The sequence below is a fragment of the Amyelois transitella genome, chromosome Z, assembly GCF_032362555.1.
Source record: "Amyelois transitella isolate CPQ chromosome Z, ilAmyTran1.1, whole genome shotgun sequence".
Taxonomy (NCBI): Eukaryota; Metazoa; Arthropoda; class Insecta; order Lepidoptera; family Pyralidae; genus Amyelois; species Amyelois transitella.
The window spans coordinates 1,431,337-1,449,487 of NC_083535.1; the positions used below are offsets into that span (position 1 = coordinate 1,431,337).

Below are 18,151 nucleotides of genomic sequence, written 5' to 3' on the forward strand. Positions count from 1 at the left end.
ATTTGAAGTCAATTACTTCTAATACAAATTAATCATATTGACGCAACAAAATGTTTACAATTAAATTATATTTTTCAAATTTGAATCAAATTAAATTCCGGGAGATAGGCATTGTTTATGTTTATTTATACGTAGAGTTTGGAATGCCACATGTATAATTCTTCGAATCAAAGAAGATTAAAAAGTGAAGATGGTAACCCTCTACTTGTTTGTTTTCTTTATGTACATGCTGCTTTTGCCGCTCTTAGACATTTTTAATTCATATCTGTACATTTCGTTGGCCGGTTGTAAATTGGGTAGATACCTACCTATGCAAACAAAGAAAAGCTAAGTAGAAGAAGAGCGATTGCGATCGAAGGAGGATCGTAGAGTCCTTAATACACTTTCAAAATTGGAATTGTCTGCTTCAGCTTCTTGAAGTTTTTAGTTTCTTCTTAAAATTTTTGCCAATTGCCGGCCGTGGAGGTTATAATTTTGTGTTTTTATTGCATTTGAGATAAATTTCGCAATTATCTAGCAAAATGTTCATGCTAGGAGAGGCTTTCCCCAATTTTACTGCCAATACGACTGATGGAGAGATCGACTTTCATCAATGGCTCGGAGATTCGTAAGTAACATTTTTACTAATTTAATGTACTATAAATGCTAAAACTATGTACATTCGTTTCGTTTTTGCTAAATTTTAAATATAAGGTTAATCTCTGTTTAATTTTAATTTTTGTGCTTCTGTTCTTAGATTTTGGTTATTTTCTTCTACTAAAAGCATGATTGCTCTACATTTTACCCCTAAGAACTGTCTAGCCTGGTATTCATAGGATTTGATTTGTAAGTATCTAACTTAAGGTGCAATTCGAGCAGAATGATACCAGGTAGAGCAGTAGGTAGTGTTCATGGTAATGGGACTTTGAGGTTAAACTAATCTATGTATCCCATTAGCCCCATTGAGTTGTTTCATTGTGGTACAATTTGAGATGACTTTTTTTGTGTTATTTTATGTTGTTGGACTGCTGAGACTAAATTGTTCCACTAAGAGGCAACTAAATGGCACTAGTGGGATAGAAGGGAGGGTTGAGAGAGCAAGTCCAACCCAGGCTTGACAAAAATTTCTTATATCCCTTGAAAATCTCAAAAATCCTGGTAAAGTCATTTCTACAAACCTGTTATCTGTTTATCTATTCTATATACAATATTAAAAATCTGCCATAGAGCAAATCAACAAAGTAAACACATGGTTGATTCTATATATTTTTCTTTAGTTGGGGCATTCTATTCTCCCACCCGTCAGACTTCACCCCAGTGTGCACCACGGAGCTGTCCCGCGTGTTGAAGCTCCTGCCCGAGTTCCAGAAGAGGAATGTCAAGGTGATAGGACTCTCCTGCGACAGTGTGGCGTCACATGTCGAATGGTGCAAGGATATCAAGTGCTATGCCGGTAAGAATACAAATATTTACTACAAGCAGCACCCCAGCGCATGCTCTATTGGGAAATTTGTCAAAAAAAGTTGTAATAAGATCAAGTATCTAGGTTATATTCTACGGATGCACTAAATTTTATCTAAATCTGTTCAGTAGATTTTGATTATAAAAGTAACAAACATACATCCGCCTCCACAAACTATCACATTTATAATATCAGTATGATACAACAATTCAAAACATAATTTTCTAGAGACACTTTGAAAAGGACTATGCGTTTATAGAGAGTTTGATATTGCATGCTCAGAAGAGAAATATCTCATCCTGTGTCGAATGATGCAGATACATATATAAATTGGTATGCAGTGTGCTGCCAAACTTTGGCTCATTACTTGCGACGGCGAAATTGGGAGAACATTAGGCAAAGTTGATTAATGGCAACATGAGTAAGAATATTCTTACAGTTCAAAGAAAACTGTTCTACCACTCAAGAAAATGTATAATTTACAGGTATGAACGAAGACGACAAGTTCCCATATCCAATAATCGAGGATAAAGACCGTCACATCGCCATGAAGCTGGGCATGGTGGACAAGGATGAGTTGGATTCAGCCGGCATGCCGCTGACCGCCCGCGCTGTCTTCATTATAGACTCCAACAAGAAATTTAGGCTTTCGTTGCTATATCCCGCAACCACTGGCAGGAACTTTGAGTAAGTTATTGGATATTACTACTGTAATATATTGCTACTAGCTGTACCCGCGACTTCGTCAGCGTGGAATAGTTATTTTGGGCATAATTGAAGCCCTCAATGGTGAATAATTTACCCTATTTGTCACATTTTCCATTATTTCTTCGCTCCTAATAGTTGCAGCGTGATGTTATATAGCCTAAAGCCTTCCTCGATAAATGGTCTATTCAACACAAAAATAATTTTTCAATTCTAACCAGTAGTTACTGAGATTAGCGCTTTCAAATAAAAAAAATCTCTTCAGCTTTATAATATTAGTATAGATGAAGCTAGGTATGGTGGACAAGGATGAGTTGGATTCAGCCGGCATGCCGCGACTTTCCACGCTTACTCTATGATAGACTCTTAACAAGAAATTCAGGCTTGCACTTGCAGGAACTTTGAGGGAGTTATCAAGTAGTTAACTATACTGTAAAATTTCTATAAAGTTAGGCATGGTAGATGCTGCTTACCGCCACCACTGTCTAGACTAACAAGAAATTAAGTCATTTGCTGCTATACAAAAGTTTTTTATTCTTGCCTTGAACTGTAATATAGCTGTGAAGTGGAATGCAAAGAAGGCAGGAATTTTTGGCTCTATGTAAGCTTTGACAGGTTAACTCTAAATAATCTCATGGAATAATTTATGTTGATTATTAGCATGTAAGGTAGATGTAATAATGATTACAACCATCTTCATAATTAGAAATCTTACATCATAAGAAGGACCAATTACTTCATTAAGTAATTGGTCTAAGTTAAGGATGCGAAGGATTACAATGCGCCGATGGATGGATGTTTGTTACTCTTTCACGCAAAAACTACTGAATCGATTACGATGAAATTTGGTATCTGAAGACCTAGAATAACATTATAGGTTATCCCGGAGTTCCCGCGGGATTGATTCCACGGCGGCCTCTAGTATAACATATGAAAGACTATTTTATCGTCATAATGTGTATATTGAAACATGAAATGTTATTGTCATAACATAATACACTCGCATGATGTGTGTTTTATAAACATTGTATTCTTTTTATGTATTTAACCGATGATTATACAGTTTTGGCGTGTGACAATAATAATGTTACTATTCTCATAATACTTATGTATGGAAGTAGAAATATTTATACTGGGTATACGAAAGTTAAGTCGTAAGGCGGACCCCGGGTCCCGAAGCTTTGCAGTGGAGGGTGCAACTGGGACTACCCGAAAAAGAGTGAGAGTGATATGAGAAAATAAACTTAGCATTTGAAACACTTGTTTATCAAAAATTTCAAGGACTTTAAGTATTATGAGATAATGACGGTTCCTATGTTTTTATATTTAGGAATGTCAATTTATTATTAGGTATATTTTTGACATATCTGCATGTCCGCGGTTTTACTCAGAGACTTAAGTGATAGGACGCTGTAATTTGGTACTTTTTTTGTGTGAGCTCGCGTGGCCCGACACGCACTTGACCGATTTTATTTAGCAATGAATCATCACTACTATCTATTCGTAAAATATTTTGCGCTTAAAATTAGTGGCTTCAGCCATGCTGTTGCCTAGTTTCGAATTCAATGGCATGGAATTCTAGCTTCTTTGGGAATTTTGGGAAAGAGTAGTTCTACAACTATTCCATATCTGTTAATTTTATGGATGAAGTATTGAGTGAGTAAGAGACTGCCTGATTCATCAACGCATCTGGTTGAAATTTCGCACGCTGATTGTAACAGATTGTAACGTAGGCATCCGTTAGGAAGGATTTTTCGAAATTCCCGCGGGAACGGACAAAATTTTTCGTTTCACGCTTGCGTTGGGGCGGACGTAGGTACTCTTGTAGAGGATAAAGATTTTAGTAGATAAATATTCACTACTTTTGCTCATTATAATAAAACCAGCGAACGGCCATCACACGGGTAGCATTTATACATATAAACTCTATCCAGCATTTCAAACAGATACTTAATCCGTCAACAACTTTTCGAGATTAGCGCATAGGTACGTACAGACAGAGTAATTAGGTGGACTATATATAATATGTAGTGATGTTTGTTCCAGTGAAATACTGCGCGTGATTGACTCCCTTCAGCTGACTGACAAGGCGAAGGTGGCCACTCCCGTCGACTGGAAGGTGAATGGAAGTTTGCTTTACTAGCCAGCTAATAATATAATATGTATAATTATAATTAGGCGACTAAGAGATAGGCTTACAAACTTGAGATTCTTTTTTAGGCGATGGGCTAGCAACCTGTCACTATTTGAATCTCAATTCTATCGTTAAGCCAAATAGCTGAACGTGGCCGTTCAGTCTTTTCAAGACTGTTGGCTCTGTCTACCCCGCAATGGATATAGACGTGACCATATGTATGTATGTAATTATTATAGATAGTATGTATCACGGATTTGGTATTTCCAGATGGGCGATGACTGCATGGTGCTGCCTACCATAACTGAAGACCAGATACCGAAGATATTCCCCCAGGGGGTCACCGTGGTGCCACTACCTTCCGGGAAGAGCTACCTCAGGAAAACTTCCTGCCCCAAGGTCTAGAACAGTTACGTATGTGTCCCAACTCACTATGACGATGGTTGTTTATTAAATTATTTGTGTATTTTGTTTTATTTTAAATTTTGACAATAAATGAACGTTATAGGTGAAATCTCCTTCTTATTGTTATGCTAACGGTTATTAATTTTGTTAACTTCAAATTAGGAAATTAATCTAATATTAATTTTAGTTTTTAGACGAAAGTTTGCTCTACCATTCGTTTGAAATAATTTATATTGTTATAATTAACTTTTCCTTCAGTATATATTCCATTGTAACCAAAACATAATTCAATTTCACCTGCAATTGTAATTTCTGGGATCTCGCATAGTGTGTGGGGAATCTTGGGTTTATTTACAAATGTTGACAAGGCTTATGTCTTCCGTCTTGCTCAGTTTTCCATTGACATCAGAGACAGAGAGGGAGATAGAAGATTACAGGTTTTATCAACGTTTGCGAATAAAGTCATTGTTTTGCCAATGAACCGCCATGAGCATTTATAAGTTTTACGAGCGGATGTAAATTAGAATTCGTTGTTACTTTTACCAAAATGAGTAAGTAATGGAATATAGAATTCGGACAGGCGTCTAAATAGTCGTTTTTGTTGGGACGTGACAGATGTTTATTGAACAAGTAATATTTTTGAAAAATTAATAAAATTTTACAAAAATATAACTATATAGTTCAATAGACATATGTGATTTGCAAAAATTTTCATAGATTGTAATTGTTTTTATAACAAAATCCCCTAGGACTAAACACGGACTTATAATTGATTATTACTGATGGTAAGAATTTTTTGCTTGTTAGTCCATGGAATTTATTCGAAATGATTGTAACTTGATCCTGTAATTTAGTTTTAAACATTTCAAATTGTGATAAATAGTGGTTAGTATTGTTATATTTACTGAAATAAACGTATATTTTATTACTGATTATTTTATTTCAATCTTACATACAACAAATCACACCTCTTTCCCGGAGGGGTAGGCAGAGACTTCATATTTCCACTTGCCACGATCCCTTCATATTGCATATTTTGTATGTCCACCCTCTTTAAGTTTTTAAGGCGGTTGTGTTGATTGATTGATTGATGTTCGACCTACTAGAGGCGAATTTGCAGACAGTCTGCTATACTGCGGTACGCTATACTATACGCTATACTGACCGCATACTAACATGGAACTCTGATGTAGAGTAACTAGATATACGGATGCTCTCCCTCTCATCCTTGCGTATTCCCGGTTGCATCCACTGTAGTGCTTCCGGGCCCGGGGTCCGCCTAGAAAGGCTGCTACGAGGACAAATAAATAAATATATACGAGAAAAATTACACAGATTGAGTTAGCCTCGTAGTAAGTTCGAATTCATGCAGGGGAAAATAACGGTTGCCACAAATACTCTAGACATCGTCACTGACTGGCAATTAGACCTAAGTTCAAACTAATGCCGTCGCAAGAGGCCCTGATGCCCAAGAAACGAAATCATACTGAGACATTCACTTCTCCGTCACATTTTGTTCGCGGCTGGTAATCTCACTCTGCTTTCTGACTCCAAGCTCTTTAATGTAGGCCGCTGAGTCCATTAATTCAATTCGTAATTATCACCCATTCATACGTAAATTAACGGTGAGGACGTGAGGTTTCGCCGGCCCACCACCATCGAAAGGCTCACTTTCATCTGCGTGGGGGTGGGGCGTCCGCGCAGCGTCACAACTCAGGTGAACGTCGCGGAGAGCACAGCGCTGTCAGTACGTTTTGGAGCGCATACCGCTCGACTCGTGCGCATCGCATCGTGATGACCAAGTGGTGGTTGGTGGTTTTGTTCGCGGCGTCCGCGGCGGCGGCGGGTGGACGGTTGCCGCGCACGTCCCCGCCTGGGCCGCCGCCGACGCCCTCGCCGACCCGACTGCCGCAGAGGAATCTCACCCTGTCTGCTAGAGCTTCAGTCAGAAACAGGTCAGTCATGACTCGAATTATATTTTGCTATAGTCTTATTTGCCTATCGTTGTGTTCAAAAAGGTTTAGTTTGCTCGTTTGCGCGCAGTCTCCTTTTGACTTTTGCCTTGAACGAAAAAAAGTCAAAAAAATAACTTGAACAACTTTAAGTTTCAATCAGTCCTGCGTATTCGAAACAATTATTTTACTCACATGTTGGCAAGGTAATAAAACTCACAATTGAGAATATCAACACAGCTTTATGTCGGTCGTTAAGCAATAGTGCGTCAACATTAATTGATCGAAGTGGTCACCTACGCGCAGTTGTTACAAATCTTTATCGTGTAAGCTGTTCTGTAAACTTGTAAAACTTTAATAACAACTTGTCAAGTACAGCGAGTGCGGCGTGACGCCGAGACTGCGCCCCAGTTACGAATGTTGTATAAAACATTATCTTTGCTCGATATTTTACTGGTTTTTGCCTGCGACTTGCATCATCTCTTCGACTCTCTCTTGGCCATTACATCGTATTCCCGATTGCATATTGTTGGCTTCAAAATAAGAGTTCTCCAAAAATTTGTCGCACCCTCATCGCGTTGCGGTATCTTTATTTTGGGGTCCAGGGTTTTTTCAAAAAATTCATAATTCAAAATTTTTATTCATTACTATAGGATACTATATATCGCTTAATAATTGTCAAAACGTATGGTTTAACAACATTAGTTGACGTCAAATAATGTTCGAAATTTATTTCTCAAACAGTCCTCGATTTAAAGTTAATTGGCTCGCATATAATTTCTGTTTTCGCTATGATAAGACTTTCCTATAAGACTTGGCTAAGAGTAACGAGAGGCAATTCAATTATGCCTGTCTAACACCAATTTATAATGGCATTATATATTTGTTACCTCCTTATCTATTTCAGAGTGACGGTAGTTTTATAAAGTTCTTTATAGCTAAGTTACCTTGGAGTTTAAGAATAAAACTAGTCTAGATACCAAAATAGGGAGATCCAAATTGGTATATCAGTTAAGCGTTTACTTTACTGTTTGTAAACTCATTTATAGTCACTTGTTTTAAAGCAGAGCTTAGGGATTCATAGATCGAAACAATATCAATTATTCCGATTTCTTTGTAACATATATACATATCATAACGTCTATAACCCTTGTGGGGTAGACAAAGTCAACAGTCTTGAAAAGACTGATAGGACACGTTCAGCTATTTGGCTTAATGATAGAATTGAGATTCAAATAGTGAGAGGTTGCTAGCCCATCGCTTAAAAAAACAAGTTTGTAAGCCTATACCTTAGTCGCCTTTTACGACATCCATGGTAAAGAGATGGAGCGGTCCTTTTGTATTGGTGCCGGGAACCACACGGCGCTTTCTTTGAAAGTTTTGGTTAAACCGTTTATGTTAAAGGTGGGTTAAAAGAAATTCCGAAACAGTTTGCGCATTGTCATAAAGGGAAAATTCCTGTAACATTTACAATTATCTGAACGAAAGTTACCTACTGCATGTATCTTATGGTCGTAATTATTGTTACTGCTAAAGATATTTGACATAAATTATAATCAAGGCAGTAAGTCTCTGCCTAACCCTCCGGGAAAGAGGCGTGATTTTATGTATGTATGTATAATCAAGGCTTTACTGCAAACGACACAATTCGCCAACCTCTATTTTTAATGTTATTGTAAAGAATTCGTTTTATGGAAGTCTTTATTATTATTCTTATGCAGATTTTTGTCTGTGTTCTTACCTTGACGGTTTAGGAAGATATAAAATTAGATTCTTGCATAAATCCGAGTGATATATAGATTATAGGCAATACTTAAAGTCGAGGAGATCCAAAAATAAAAATATTCACTAAAATCTAAGAATAACATTAAAATGCGGGGTAGATAGAGCCAAAAGTTTTAAAAAGACTGAAAGGCCACTTTCACCTGTTTTTTTTCATGAAAGAATTAAAATTCAAATAGTGACAGGTTACTAGCCCATCGCTATTACGACATCCATGGGAAAGAGAAGTATTAGTCCTATTGTTTTTTCGATTGTTGCCAGGAACCACACGGCACATATTCAAAGAGAAAGATAGAATTTTATCGCAGCTTAAGAGCTACATATCCTGTTTTATTAGGAAAAAAATAAATAACTAGTTATCATTATTTCCGTTTCTAAACGTTGCGGATCCACGAGGCATGACAAACGATAGTAAACCGGCGCATTCTCAGCCGGGAGACGCATGCGCCGGCGCACGCGACGCGTTTCTACTAAACTATTTGATAACAACATGTCTATAGGAAAGTAACATGATGTCTCTATTTGTTTAATTTAATTCATCTCAACAGTAACTAATTATAGATAGTTCCAAGAGTCTTGCTATGTCTCATTATATTTCTACCCAATGCTAACTAATACGTCATTGTTATGTATGTATTTATACGTATTATTTACCTACATACAGTCACGTCTATATCCCTTGCAGCGAAGACTGAGCCAACTGTCTCGAAAAGACTTAAAGGCCACGTTCAGCCATCCAATTTATATCCTAGCTCTTAACAAAGCGTCGCTCGGTAAACTATCTACCTAATAAATCTTTGACTTTCCCTTCCTTCAATATTGTTCTACAATACGATTATTTTTTTTATTTATAACCCCATCAGAGATTCCCACTTGCCCCGATCTCTGTATACTCTTTTGATTTATCCATCTATTTAACATCTAGGTACATATCATTAATGATGATTAGGAACCCTTACGTTTTTATAAGAAAATTACCATGTATCTTGCTAATTGTGTATTTTTGTCCATGTACATTTATTTTATTGGTGTAATTGTTTATTTCCTCTTGTTCGGCACGAGTCCGACTCTCGCACGACACAAACATTTAAACATTTAATCGTCGGCCAATCATGGTCACCTTCACTTCCTCCGTATTGGGTACTGTCAAGTGCAATATACATATGTTTATACAATACCGTTTCCCCACAGATAAACAAAAATAATAACAAAAATATATCTTTTTCTTTAATTTAAAAAAGGAGCCTACGTTAGGCCTGTGTTTGGACAATATAATTTGTTTTTTATTTATTAAAATTGGTCAAGCAGTTTAGCCGTGAAAGCGTAACAGACAGATAGACAAACTGTCGCCATTTAAAATATTAGGATAGAAGTATGCATACCGGATGGCTTTTCAACAACACCAACAAAATTTTCAGAACAACACACGATCATTTTTGTTATTATAGTCTAAATAGAACTTTCCAATTTTCTGTTCAAAGTGGCATCAGCTGATTATTTTGCTTTCATTTTTAGATCCAGATTTATTTTTATTTTTTTTATTTTATATATTTGGATGACCAACAGCAAGTTATACAATCATTAGATTTTCAATTATTTTTTATTCATTTGAAACTCTTAGGACATTTGACTGGCAACACTTTTAACTTAAAGCTTTATTATTTCAAGAGAACGCGCTTGCACTGTTCCTAGTTTTTGTACCTACATCTATTTTGCACATAGTCATTTGTATAATAAAGCCAGTTTGTCTAGGCTGCCGTTTATCGAATACTCTCGATTTTTACCGCCGCAGGTGGACAGCGTATTGCTCGAAATCGGATCAAGGCGACGCGTATTGTAGCTTGCGCTAATTATGAACGCTAATATCTCGATGCCCACTCGAGTTCAATGGTACATTGTGTATTACGAGTACGCAATGTTGTTTATCAATAAATTCATCGTGAGATCTTTGGTGAATCCTCGACTATCGGTGTAAATCTTCCGCTACGATTTGTTGTATATTTAGTCCATTGCATTTAGAAGTTATAGAATCGTGATACGACTTTCTGCTGAGTAGGTGCGATGAGGAATAAGCACTATAGAGTTGTCTGTATAACCTAAAGGTTGACGATTAGGTAATCCTTTAAGCTTTACGTCCGGCCATTGACCTTATGGATTTAATTTATACAATAAATATTTGATAAATAAATAAGCACTATCATACTAAAACTGCGTCTCTCTGATTTACCCATCTGGTGCAAAGTATGAATGTGTGATAAAACATATAAATACATAAAATCACGCCTCTTTCCCGGAGGGGTAGGCAGAGACTACCTCTTTCCACTTGCCACCATCTCTGCATATTTCCTTCGCTTCATCCACATTCATAACTCTCTTCATGTAAGCTCGGCGGTTTCGGGTACTTTTGACCTGACCCTTTACCAGGACGTCCTTAATTTGATCAAGATACGTTTATATATATATATATATATACGAACGTATATACGTTCATATATATATATATATATATACGTTCATATATACATATATATATATATATATGATAAAACTATAATTAAAAAAATATATGTTGTTCACAAAGTACTTATAGACTTTGTGATCAACATATATATTTTTTAAACTTACAAAACAAAGGCGAGGTTATCTCTAATTGAGATCTCTTCCAACTAACCTGCTTTTACACGGACCCTGGGCTCTGGACAATTATAATATGAAAGACACATGCTATGAATGAAGATATTTTGTAGGTGGGGAGCGTAACTTGAGTTTTGGTTTCGAAAGGACGCCGGTCGACCGTCAGCCAAGGACGTTAGCTCCAGTGCAGTGCAAAGCTATGTAGGTATATGAGGTTGGCTTAGTTATACTCATGGTAACTTTAGAATTACTACAGAAAAGCAACAAACATTGCCAAGTTTATAGTTGTAAGCCTTATTATTATAACTTTTTATTTTAAAAAGTCAGAAAATGAATTATACATACCTACCTACATAAAATAACGCCTATTTCCCGGAGGGGTAGGCAGAGACTACCTCTTTCCACTTGCCATGATCTCTGCATACTTCCTTCGTTTCATCCACATTCATAACTCTCTTCATGCAAGCTCGGCGGTTTCGAGTACTTTTGACCTGACACATGACATGTATGTACATATGTATTAATGAAACAATTATAATACATCCCATAGAGTTAATGTTATTATCAAATTTCTCATATTTTAAGACATTTACATAAACTTCAAACATCATGTAGGAAGTATAGTTTGCAAAGATGTATGTAAAAATGTAATGTATGTAAAAAACCATGGCATCCGCTGCTATGGGGGTACAAAAAGGTTGCCTACAAGCACGAAAATATTTTGTTCAAACATTAAGTGTAAATGGATAGAAATTGATAACATGACCCGTAAAACTGTCGGCACATAAGTTATCTATTAACTTATCATTGCAAGCGTAGCAGGAGATGAGGCGGTTGGAATTTATATTTCGGGTAGAAATAAAAAATAAATTTGGCAAAAAAAGATAGATACTATATAGAATCACTACATAGTATAAAACAAAGTCGCTATTTTAGTCTGTTTGTCTGTATGCTTAAATCTTTAAAATTTCAACGGATTTTTATGCGGTTTTTTGTAACAGGTAGAGTGATTCAAGAGAAAGGTTTTTATGTATAATAACATTTATAATTTTGCACCCGTGCGAAGCCGGGGCGGGTCGCTAGTACTGAATAATTTATTAATGTGTTATTCAGTTTTCTTACCATTCGGTAAGTACTCCGATTTAAAAAAAAAACAATTTTATTACTAGACGTATAATATTTACATATGTACAAAACTGGCAAAAAAAAAGTCTTTAGAAACTGAAAGTTGTATGAAAACTTACACTCACAGTGGACCTATAAACTGTGTAACTTGCGCGCACGCATGCAACTGACCGTTTAAATGTCAAGAACGCGATACAGGAAGAGGGATTGGCGTGGCGCATGATTACCGGCTTATTTATGTATCTATAACAAGGACAACTGCTTAAGGATATTAGGATCTTATTGTTCCCACACGATAAATACCCGGTTATGTTTATTTACATAATGTAATGCACTGTTGACCGTGGGGATAGGCAGACATGCATAAATATAATCTATACTAATATTATAAAGCTGAAGAGTTTATTTGTTTGTTTGAACGCGCTAATCTCAGGAACTACTGGTTCAAATAGAAAAAATATTTTTGTGTTGAATAGACCATTTATCGAGCAAGGCTTTAGGCTATATAACATCACGCTGCAACTTTTAGGAGCGAAGAAACGCAACGCATGCGCAGCCGGGCCGGGTCGCTGGTACGATACAAACTTCGCGTCTAGTTAGGCAGATATTCCCAGCGGTGTATAACTTAAACGACGTAATAAACAATTGCTGCTTATTCGTCAGTCACGTCGGAACGGGGCATAATTGGATTTTGAGTCAGTCACGCTCCGACGCCATTTATTTATTGCAATGCACTTCTGTTAGGATTGCCAGTGTCTTGAGTTTTTCTCACACAAAACAGATTTTTTTAAATTTGTTTCTTTTTTCGTATGTATACATACATGCATATAATAACGTCTTGGTCCCTTCCGGGGTAGACAGAGCCAATAGTATTGAAAAGACGAATAGGCCAAGTTCACACGTATGGCTTAATGATAGAGTTGAGATTCAAATAGTGACAGGTTGCAGGTTGTAGCCCATCGCTTAGGTCTTGAAAGGACTGGAGTCCTTTCAAAACTATTGGCTCTGTCTACTCCGGAGGGACTAAGGGCCAGGACGTGACTTTAAGAAATGCATGTACAGATTTATTTTTATCATAAAATTTTGGGTTGTAGGTATCTTCTTTTTTGACTGCCTCTGTGGCGCAGCGGTAGTACGCTTGTCTGCGACACCGGAGGTTCCAGGTCCGAATCCCGGCCAGGGCATGATGAGAAAAGAACTATTTTCTGATTGGCCCGGGTCTTGGATGTTTATCTATATAAGTATTTATTATAAAATATAGTATCTTTGAGTTAGTATCTCGTAACACAAGACTCGAACTTACTTCGAGGCTAACTCAATGTGTGTTATTTGTCCCGTATATATTTATATATTTATTCTTTCTCTCTCTGTATGAAAGCCCATCAGCAGTTAAACGCGACGTATCACTGTATTTCGTAATACCCCAGAGTTTAGCTGTAATCACTGTAATTTACATACATTACAGCAAGGAAACGTACCAATGAGTTTCGAAAGCCATTTTACTCCACGTTCCAAAAACATATTTAGGAAAATTGTTTTAACATACATACATAAAATCACGCCTCTTTCCCGGAGGGGTAGGCAGAGACTACCTCTTTCCTCTTGCCACGATCTCTGCATATTTCCTTCGCTTCATCCACATTCATAACTCTCTTCATGCAGGCTCGGCGGTTTCGGGTACTTTTGACCTGACCCTTTACCAGGACGTCCTTAATTTGATCAAGATATAAAATTGTTTTAAAGTTATTTTAAACTGTGTAGGTCCAGGAACTTTAGAATAAGACCGCTCTATCTCTTTTCTATGTGTCGTAAAAGGCGAATAAGAGCTAATAAACTTGAGATTCTCCGTTTAGGCGATGTTCTAACAACCTGCCATACAGCTGAACGTGGTTCGGTCTTTGGGGGACAGTCGGCTCTGGCTACTCCGTAAGGGATAAAGACATGTGTATGTTAAATTATGTGTTTCTTGTTCATGTATAGCGCCTGCAAGTGTTGTCTCTGAGTTTCAAGGTACAGAGATCAATTCCCGGTGAGCTATCGATGGTACTGACTAATAGTACAATTGATACAGTGGTACATTTTGGTATCATTTGTAAAATAAATTGCACTATTTGTACTAACTAATAGTACATGTGGCCCAGCGGGTGGAAGACACACGGTTATTCAAAATATTTGTTAAGGCTTTATGTCTTATCTTTCTGATTTTTTTGTGAGACATCCTTACCTACGGGGCAGACAGGGCCCATATCGGATAGTGATAGGTCTCAAGCCTGTCGCACAAAAGAAGAATCCCAAATCCCCTTGTCCATATCGAAATATCGTTAAAATGTAAAAGTAGTCTGTAAATAAAAAAAATATATTTAGATTAAATTTTTTTTTAACCCGTGTCGAGTCCGATTTCCTGACTTACGAACTAACTTCATAGACATTAATCCCTGAGTCAGAGCATGGCACGCGCTATTGGTCGTTAATTATCTGAAGTCGAACAAAGACTTTTTTATAGAAAATTCCTATTTTGCAATATTGCATTAAAAAGCTACATATAAATACTGTAGGGTGGTCCATACAGAATAGAATAGAATAGATTTATTTTCAAAATTGGATACAAGGCATCACTTATTGACGTCACAAAACTTAAATCTAATTATAACTGCTACAGCTTCCAAGGCGCATGTGTAGGAGAAGCGGCGGAACAAACTACACTGCAGCATTTTCATCGGACGACATACAAAAAGGACTATTAATCTACACCTTTAGCGAGACCTTGGGGGCAGACAAGCTTTATTGCCATACGTCTTGTAAAGAGACCGTTAGTGATCACAATTGCTATTGCTCCATTTATGTAATAAGATACTACATCTAATCAACTCCCACGCAGCGACGGCGCTACCATGATGAGGCGTTGAAATGGGCAACGCGCTGGAGACTGACTTAAGCCGAATTAAACGTGGTCATTTATATTTCGTGACACTGATTCTGCTTCCCCCGTAAGGGATAAAGACGTTATATGCATACGCATCTGATATTAGCTATTAATTTAAATATGATTGAACTGATTAATTTTTTTCGTTTAAAAAGCAGTTGTATGTAATGTAAATCAGCCATGACGCAATCAATGATCGATCATTTTTCGTTAATTTCCATAATAAATTACTCGTATAGAAAAATTTTGTGTGATTAATTTAAAAACGAAATACCTACATGCTGTGAGTATGAGATTGAGCCGGCATAATAAGTTTCCCTAAAAATTATACAAAAATAGGAATAAAACCTGACAACAATATTCATACATATATATGGTCACGTCTATATCCCTTACAGGGTAGACAGAGCCAACAGTCTTGAAAAGACTGAATGGCCACGTTCAGCTATTTAACTTTATGATAGATTTGAGATTCAAATAGTGACAGGTTGCTAGCCCATCGCCTAAAAAAGAATCCCAAGTTTGTAAGCCTATCCCTTAGTCGCCTTTTACGACATCCATGGGAGAGAGATGGAGTAGTCCTATTCTTTTTTGTATTGGTGCCGGGAACCACACAGAACCTCACGGCACGGCACAATATTAATTAATGATATTATCAATTGCGTCATGTCAAATTTTAGAGGTTAAGAGTAATCATATAGGGTCCTAAAAGTTTGCTCGCCCCGTGTACAAACTCAGCTAGGGCCGTCACCTCACCCACGCCCACGTTCGATGGAACATGGCAACCGGCTCGATATTGCCATAAGTAGGCTTCCGCCCTACAAACCAAAGGGTTACGTAAACTGCAGTACTAATACATACATACATGTAATCACGTCTACATCCCTTGCGGGGTGGACAGACCCAACAGTCTCGAAAAGACCAATAGTCCACGTTCAGCTGTTTGGCTTAATGATAGAATTGAGATTCAAATACTGACAAGTTGCTAGCTCATCGCCTAAAAGAAGAATCCCAAGTTTATAAGCCTATCACTTAGTCTCATTTTACGACATTCACGCGGAAGAGATGGAAGGGTCTTATTCTTCTTTCTATTGGTGCCGAGAATCACACATTCCATGACTAGAGTCATCCTTCTTAACTCGAACTTCGAGTAATTTGACTCTGGCTCTGGCTACCCCGTGAGGGATAAAGACGTAATGTATGTATGTATGTATCCTCGCTTTACCGGACGCGTTGATGTCTAATACTAGTCGAATCTTTCTTCATTATTTTTTCAAGTAAATAATAACTTTAAAAGTTGACATTTCATTATACATACATACATATAATCACGTCTATATTCCTTGCGGGATAGACAGGGCCAACAGTCTTGAAATTACTGATAGGCCTCGTTCAGCTGTTTGGCTTAATCTCATATATAAAATTCTCGTGTCAACATGTTCGTTCCCGTTCTCCTCCGAAACGGATTGACCGATTCTCATTAAATTTTGTGAGCATATTGAGTAGGTCTGAGAATCGGCCAACATCTTTTTTTCATAGCCCTTAGTGATAAGTGTTGTCCACCCTTAACATTTTTATTAACTAGAAATTACTTTAAAAAATATTTATATGGCAAAACAACGTATAACACTAGAGTCGAATTGAATCAATCCCGCGGGAATTCCGGGATAAAAAGTGACCTATATTTTATTCTGGGTCTTCAGCTACCTACATACCAAATTTAATCGTAATCGGTTCAGTAGTTTTTGCGTTAAAGAGTAACAAACATCCATTCTGACATCCTGACTTGCTCGCAAACTTTCGCATTTATAATATTAGTAGGATATACTCGTACATAGGTAAATGTATCTAATAATACGCATTTGACTCGGCAAATGTCGTAGGTTGGTGTTATGATATAAGAGAGTGTAGCAACTAGCCGGGGCCTCAGGCCGAGACGCGACCCCCCTAATACCCCGGAAACGTTCAAGTAATTCTTCATAAGTTGCACCATAGACATCGCAATATAGATTCTTTTCACCATAGACTCTTTATTGTACCATAAGAAATGGAGAAACAGAAAAGAAAATACTATATAATACATTAGAACCACCACTCCATATCCTCCCCATGGTTGTCGTAAAATGCGAGTAAGGGATAATAAATAAAATAAATATATACGGGACAAATTACACAGATAAATATATACGGGATAGGCTTATATACTTGGGATTCCTATTTTAGGCGATGGGCTAGCAACCTGTCACTATTTGAACCACAATTCTATCATTAAGCCAAACAGCTGGACGTGGCATTTCAGTGTTTTCAAGACTGTTGGCTCTGTCTACCCCGCAAGGGATATAGATGTGAAGAAAACGTTACGTTTACGTTTTACGAACCTAAAGAAAATGAAAATGAAAAATGAAAAATGTTTTATTCAGTACAAAAAATACAGAGTTTTCTACAACAGTTGCACTGACCGTCACACTAGGATTCCCTGTGTCGTGGCGACCAGTGTCTTCCCCTTAAATTTATTAAACAATTTTAATTTGTGTTTTTTGTGGATGAGAGCGTACGTTAAATAGTAATTGTAAAGTATTCTTACATATAATTGTAATAAATAAATAAATAAACACAATAAATATAAATATATACATTAGAAATACATGTAATACATATATACATAACAACATGCAAATATTTAAAATATATATTAAACATATGTTTTATACATTATATATATTATACATAAAATATATATTTTTATTAATATTTTTTTTTTTTTTTTTTTTTTTTTTTTTTTTTTTTTTTTTTTTTTTTTTTTTTTTTTAAAGGAATGTGTCGTCTTCTTGCACCGCTCACAGTTTTCGGCGCAGTTGTGAAACTGTCAAATAAAAGTCATAATTGAGAATCAATATGTTTCCTCCTGGGGAATTAGTTTATTAGTTAATCATGTCCTGATCGGGATTTGAATCTGATGCATGATGAATCGTATGCATAAGTCTACGTTAACAAATAGACAAATTTTGATGTGCATTTTCAATCTAAACTATGAAATTTATAATACCGAT

At 36.7% G+C, this 18,151-nt stretch overlaps 2 protein-coding genes across 2 annotated transcripts in view; both read left to right on the forward strand.

Moving 5' to 3' along the window:
* The first annotated feature begins 204 nt into the window (after window positions 1–204).
* Window positions 205–5,613, forward strand: LOC106130520 (peroxiredoxin-6). The gene is made up of 5 exons (XM_013329370.2): window positions 205–607; window positions 1,257–1,432; window positions 1,927–2,128; window positions 4,193–4,265; window positions 4,551–5,613. Exons 1-5 carry the CDS (start codon window positions 522–524, stop codon window positions 4,683–4,685), a joined length of 672 nt encoding a protein of 223 aa, XP_013184824.1. The 5' UTR covers window positions 205–521; the 3' UTR covers window positions 4,686–5,613.
* Window positions 5,614–6,457: 844 nt separating this feature from the next.
* Window positions 6,458–18,151, forward strand: part of LOC106130524 (angiopoietin-related protein 2) — a 102,321-nt gene continuing 90,627 nt past the window's right edge. Inside the window, exon 1 of the mRNA XM_060953418.1 lies at window positions 6,458–6,640. Within this exon, the coding sequence (XP_060809401.1) occupies window positions 6,480–6,640 (161 nt within the window). The 5' untranslated portion in view covers window positions 6,458–6,479. The remainder of the gene's footprint in view (window positions 6,641–18,151) is intronic.

Excerpts from the sequence above, each read along its gene's own strand:
- LOC106130520 (XM_013329370.2), top strand. The coding sequence starts at position 522 with ATGTTCATGCTAGGAGAGGCTTTCCCCAATTTTACTGCCAATACGACT. Across the intron at positions 2,129-4,192 it reads ACCACTGGCAGGAACTTTGA|TGAAATACTGCGCGTGATTG; the intron begins GTAAGTTATTGG and ends TGTTTGTTCCAG. Across the intron at positions 4,266-4,550 it reads CCACTCCCGTCGACTGGAAG|ATGGGCGATGACTGCATGGT; the intron begins GTGAATGGAAGT and ends TGGTATTTCCAG.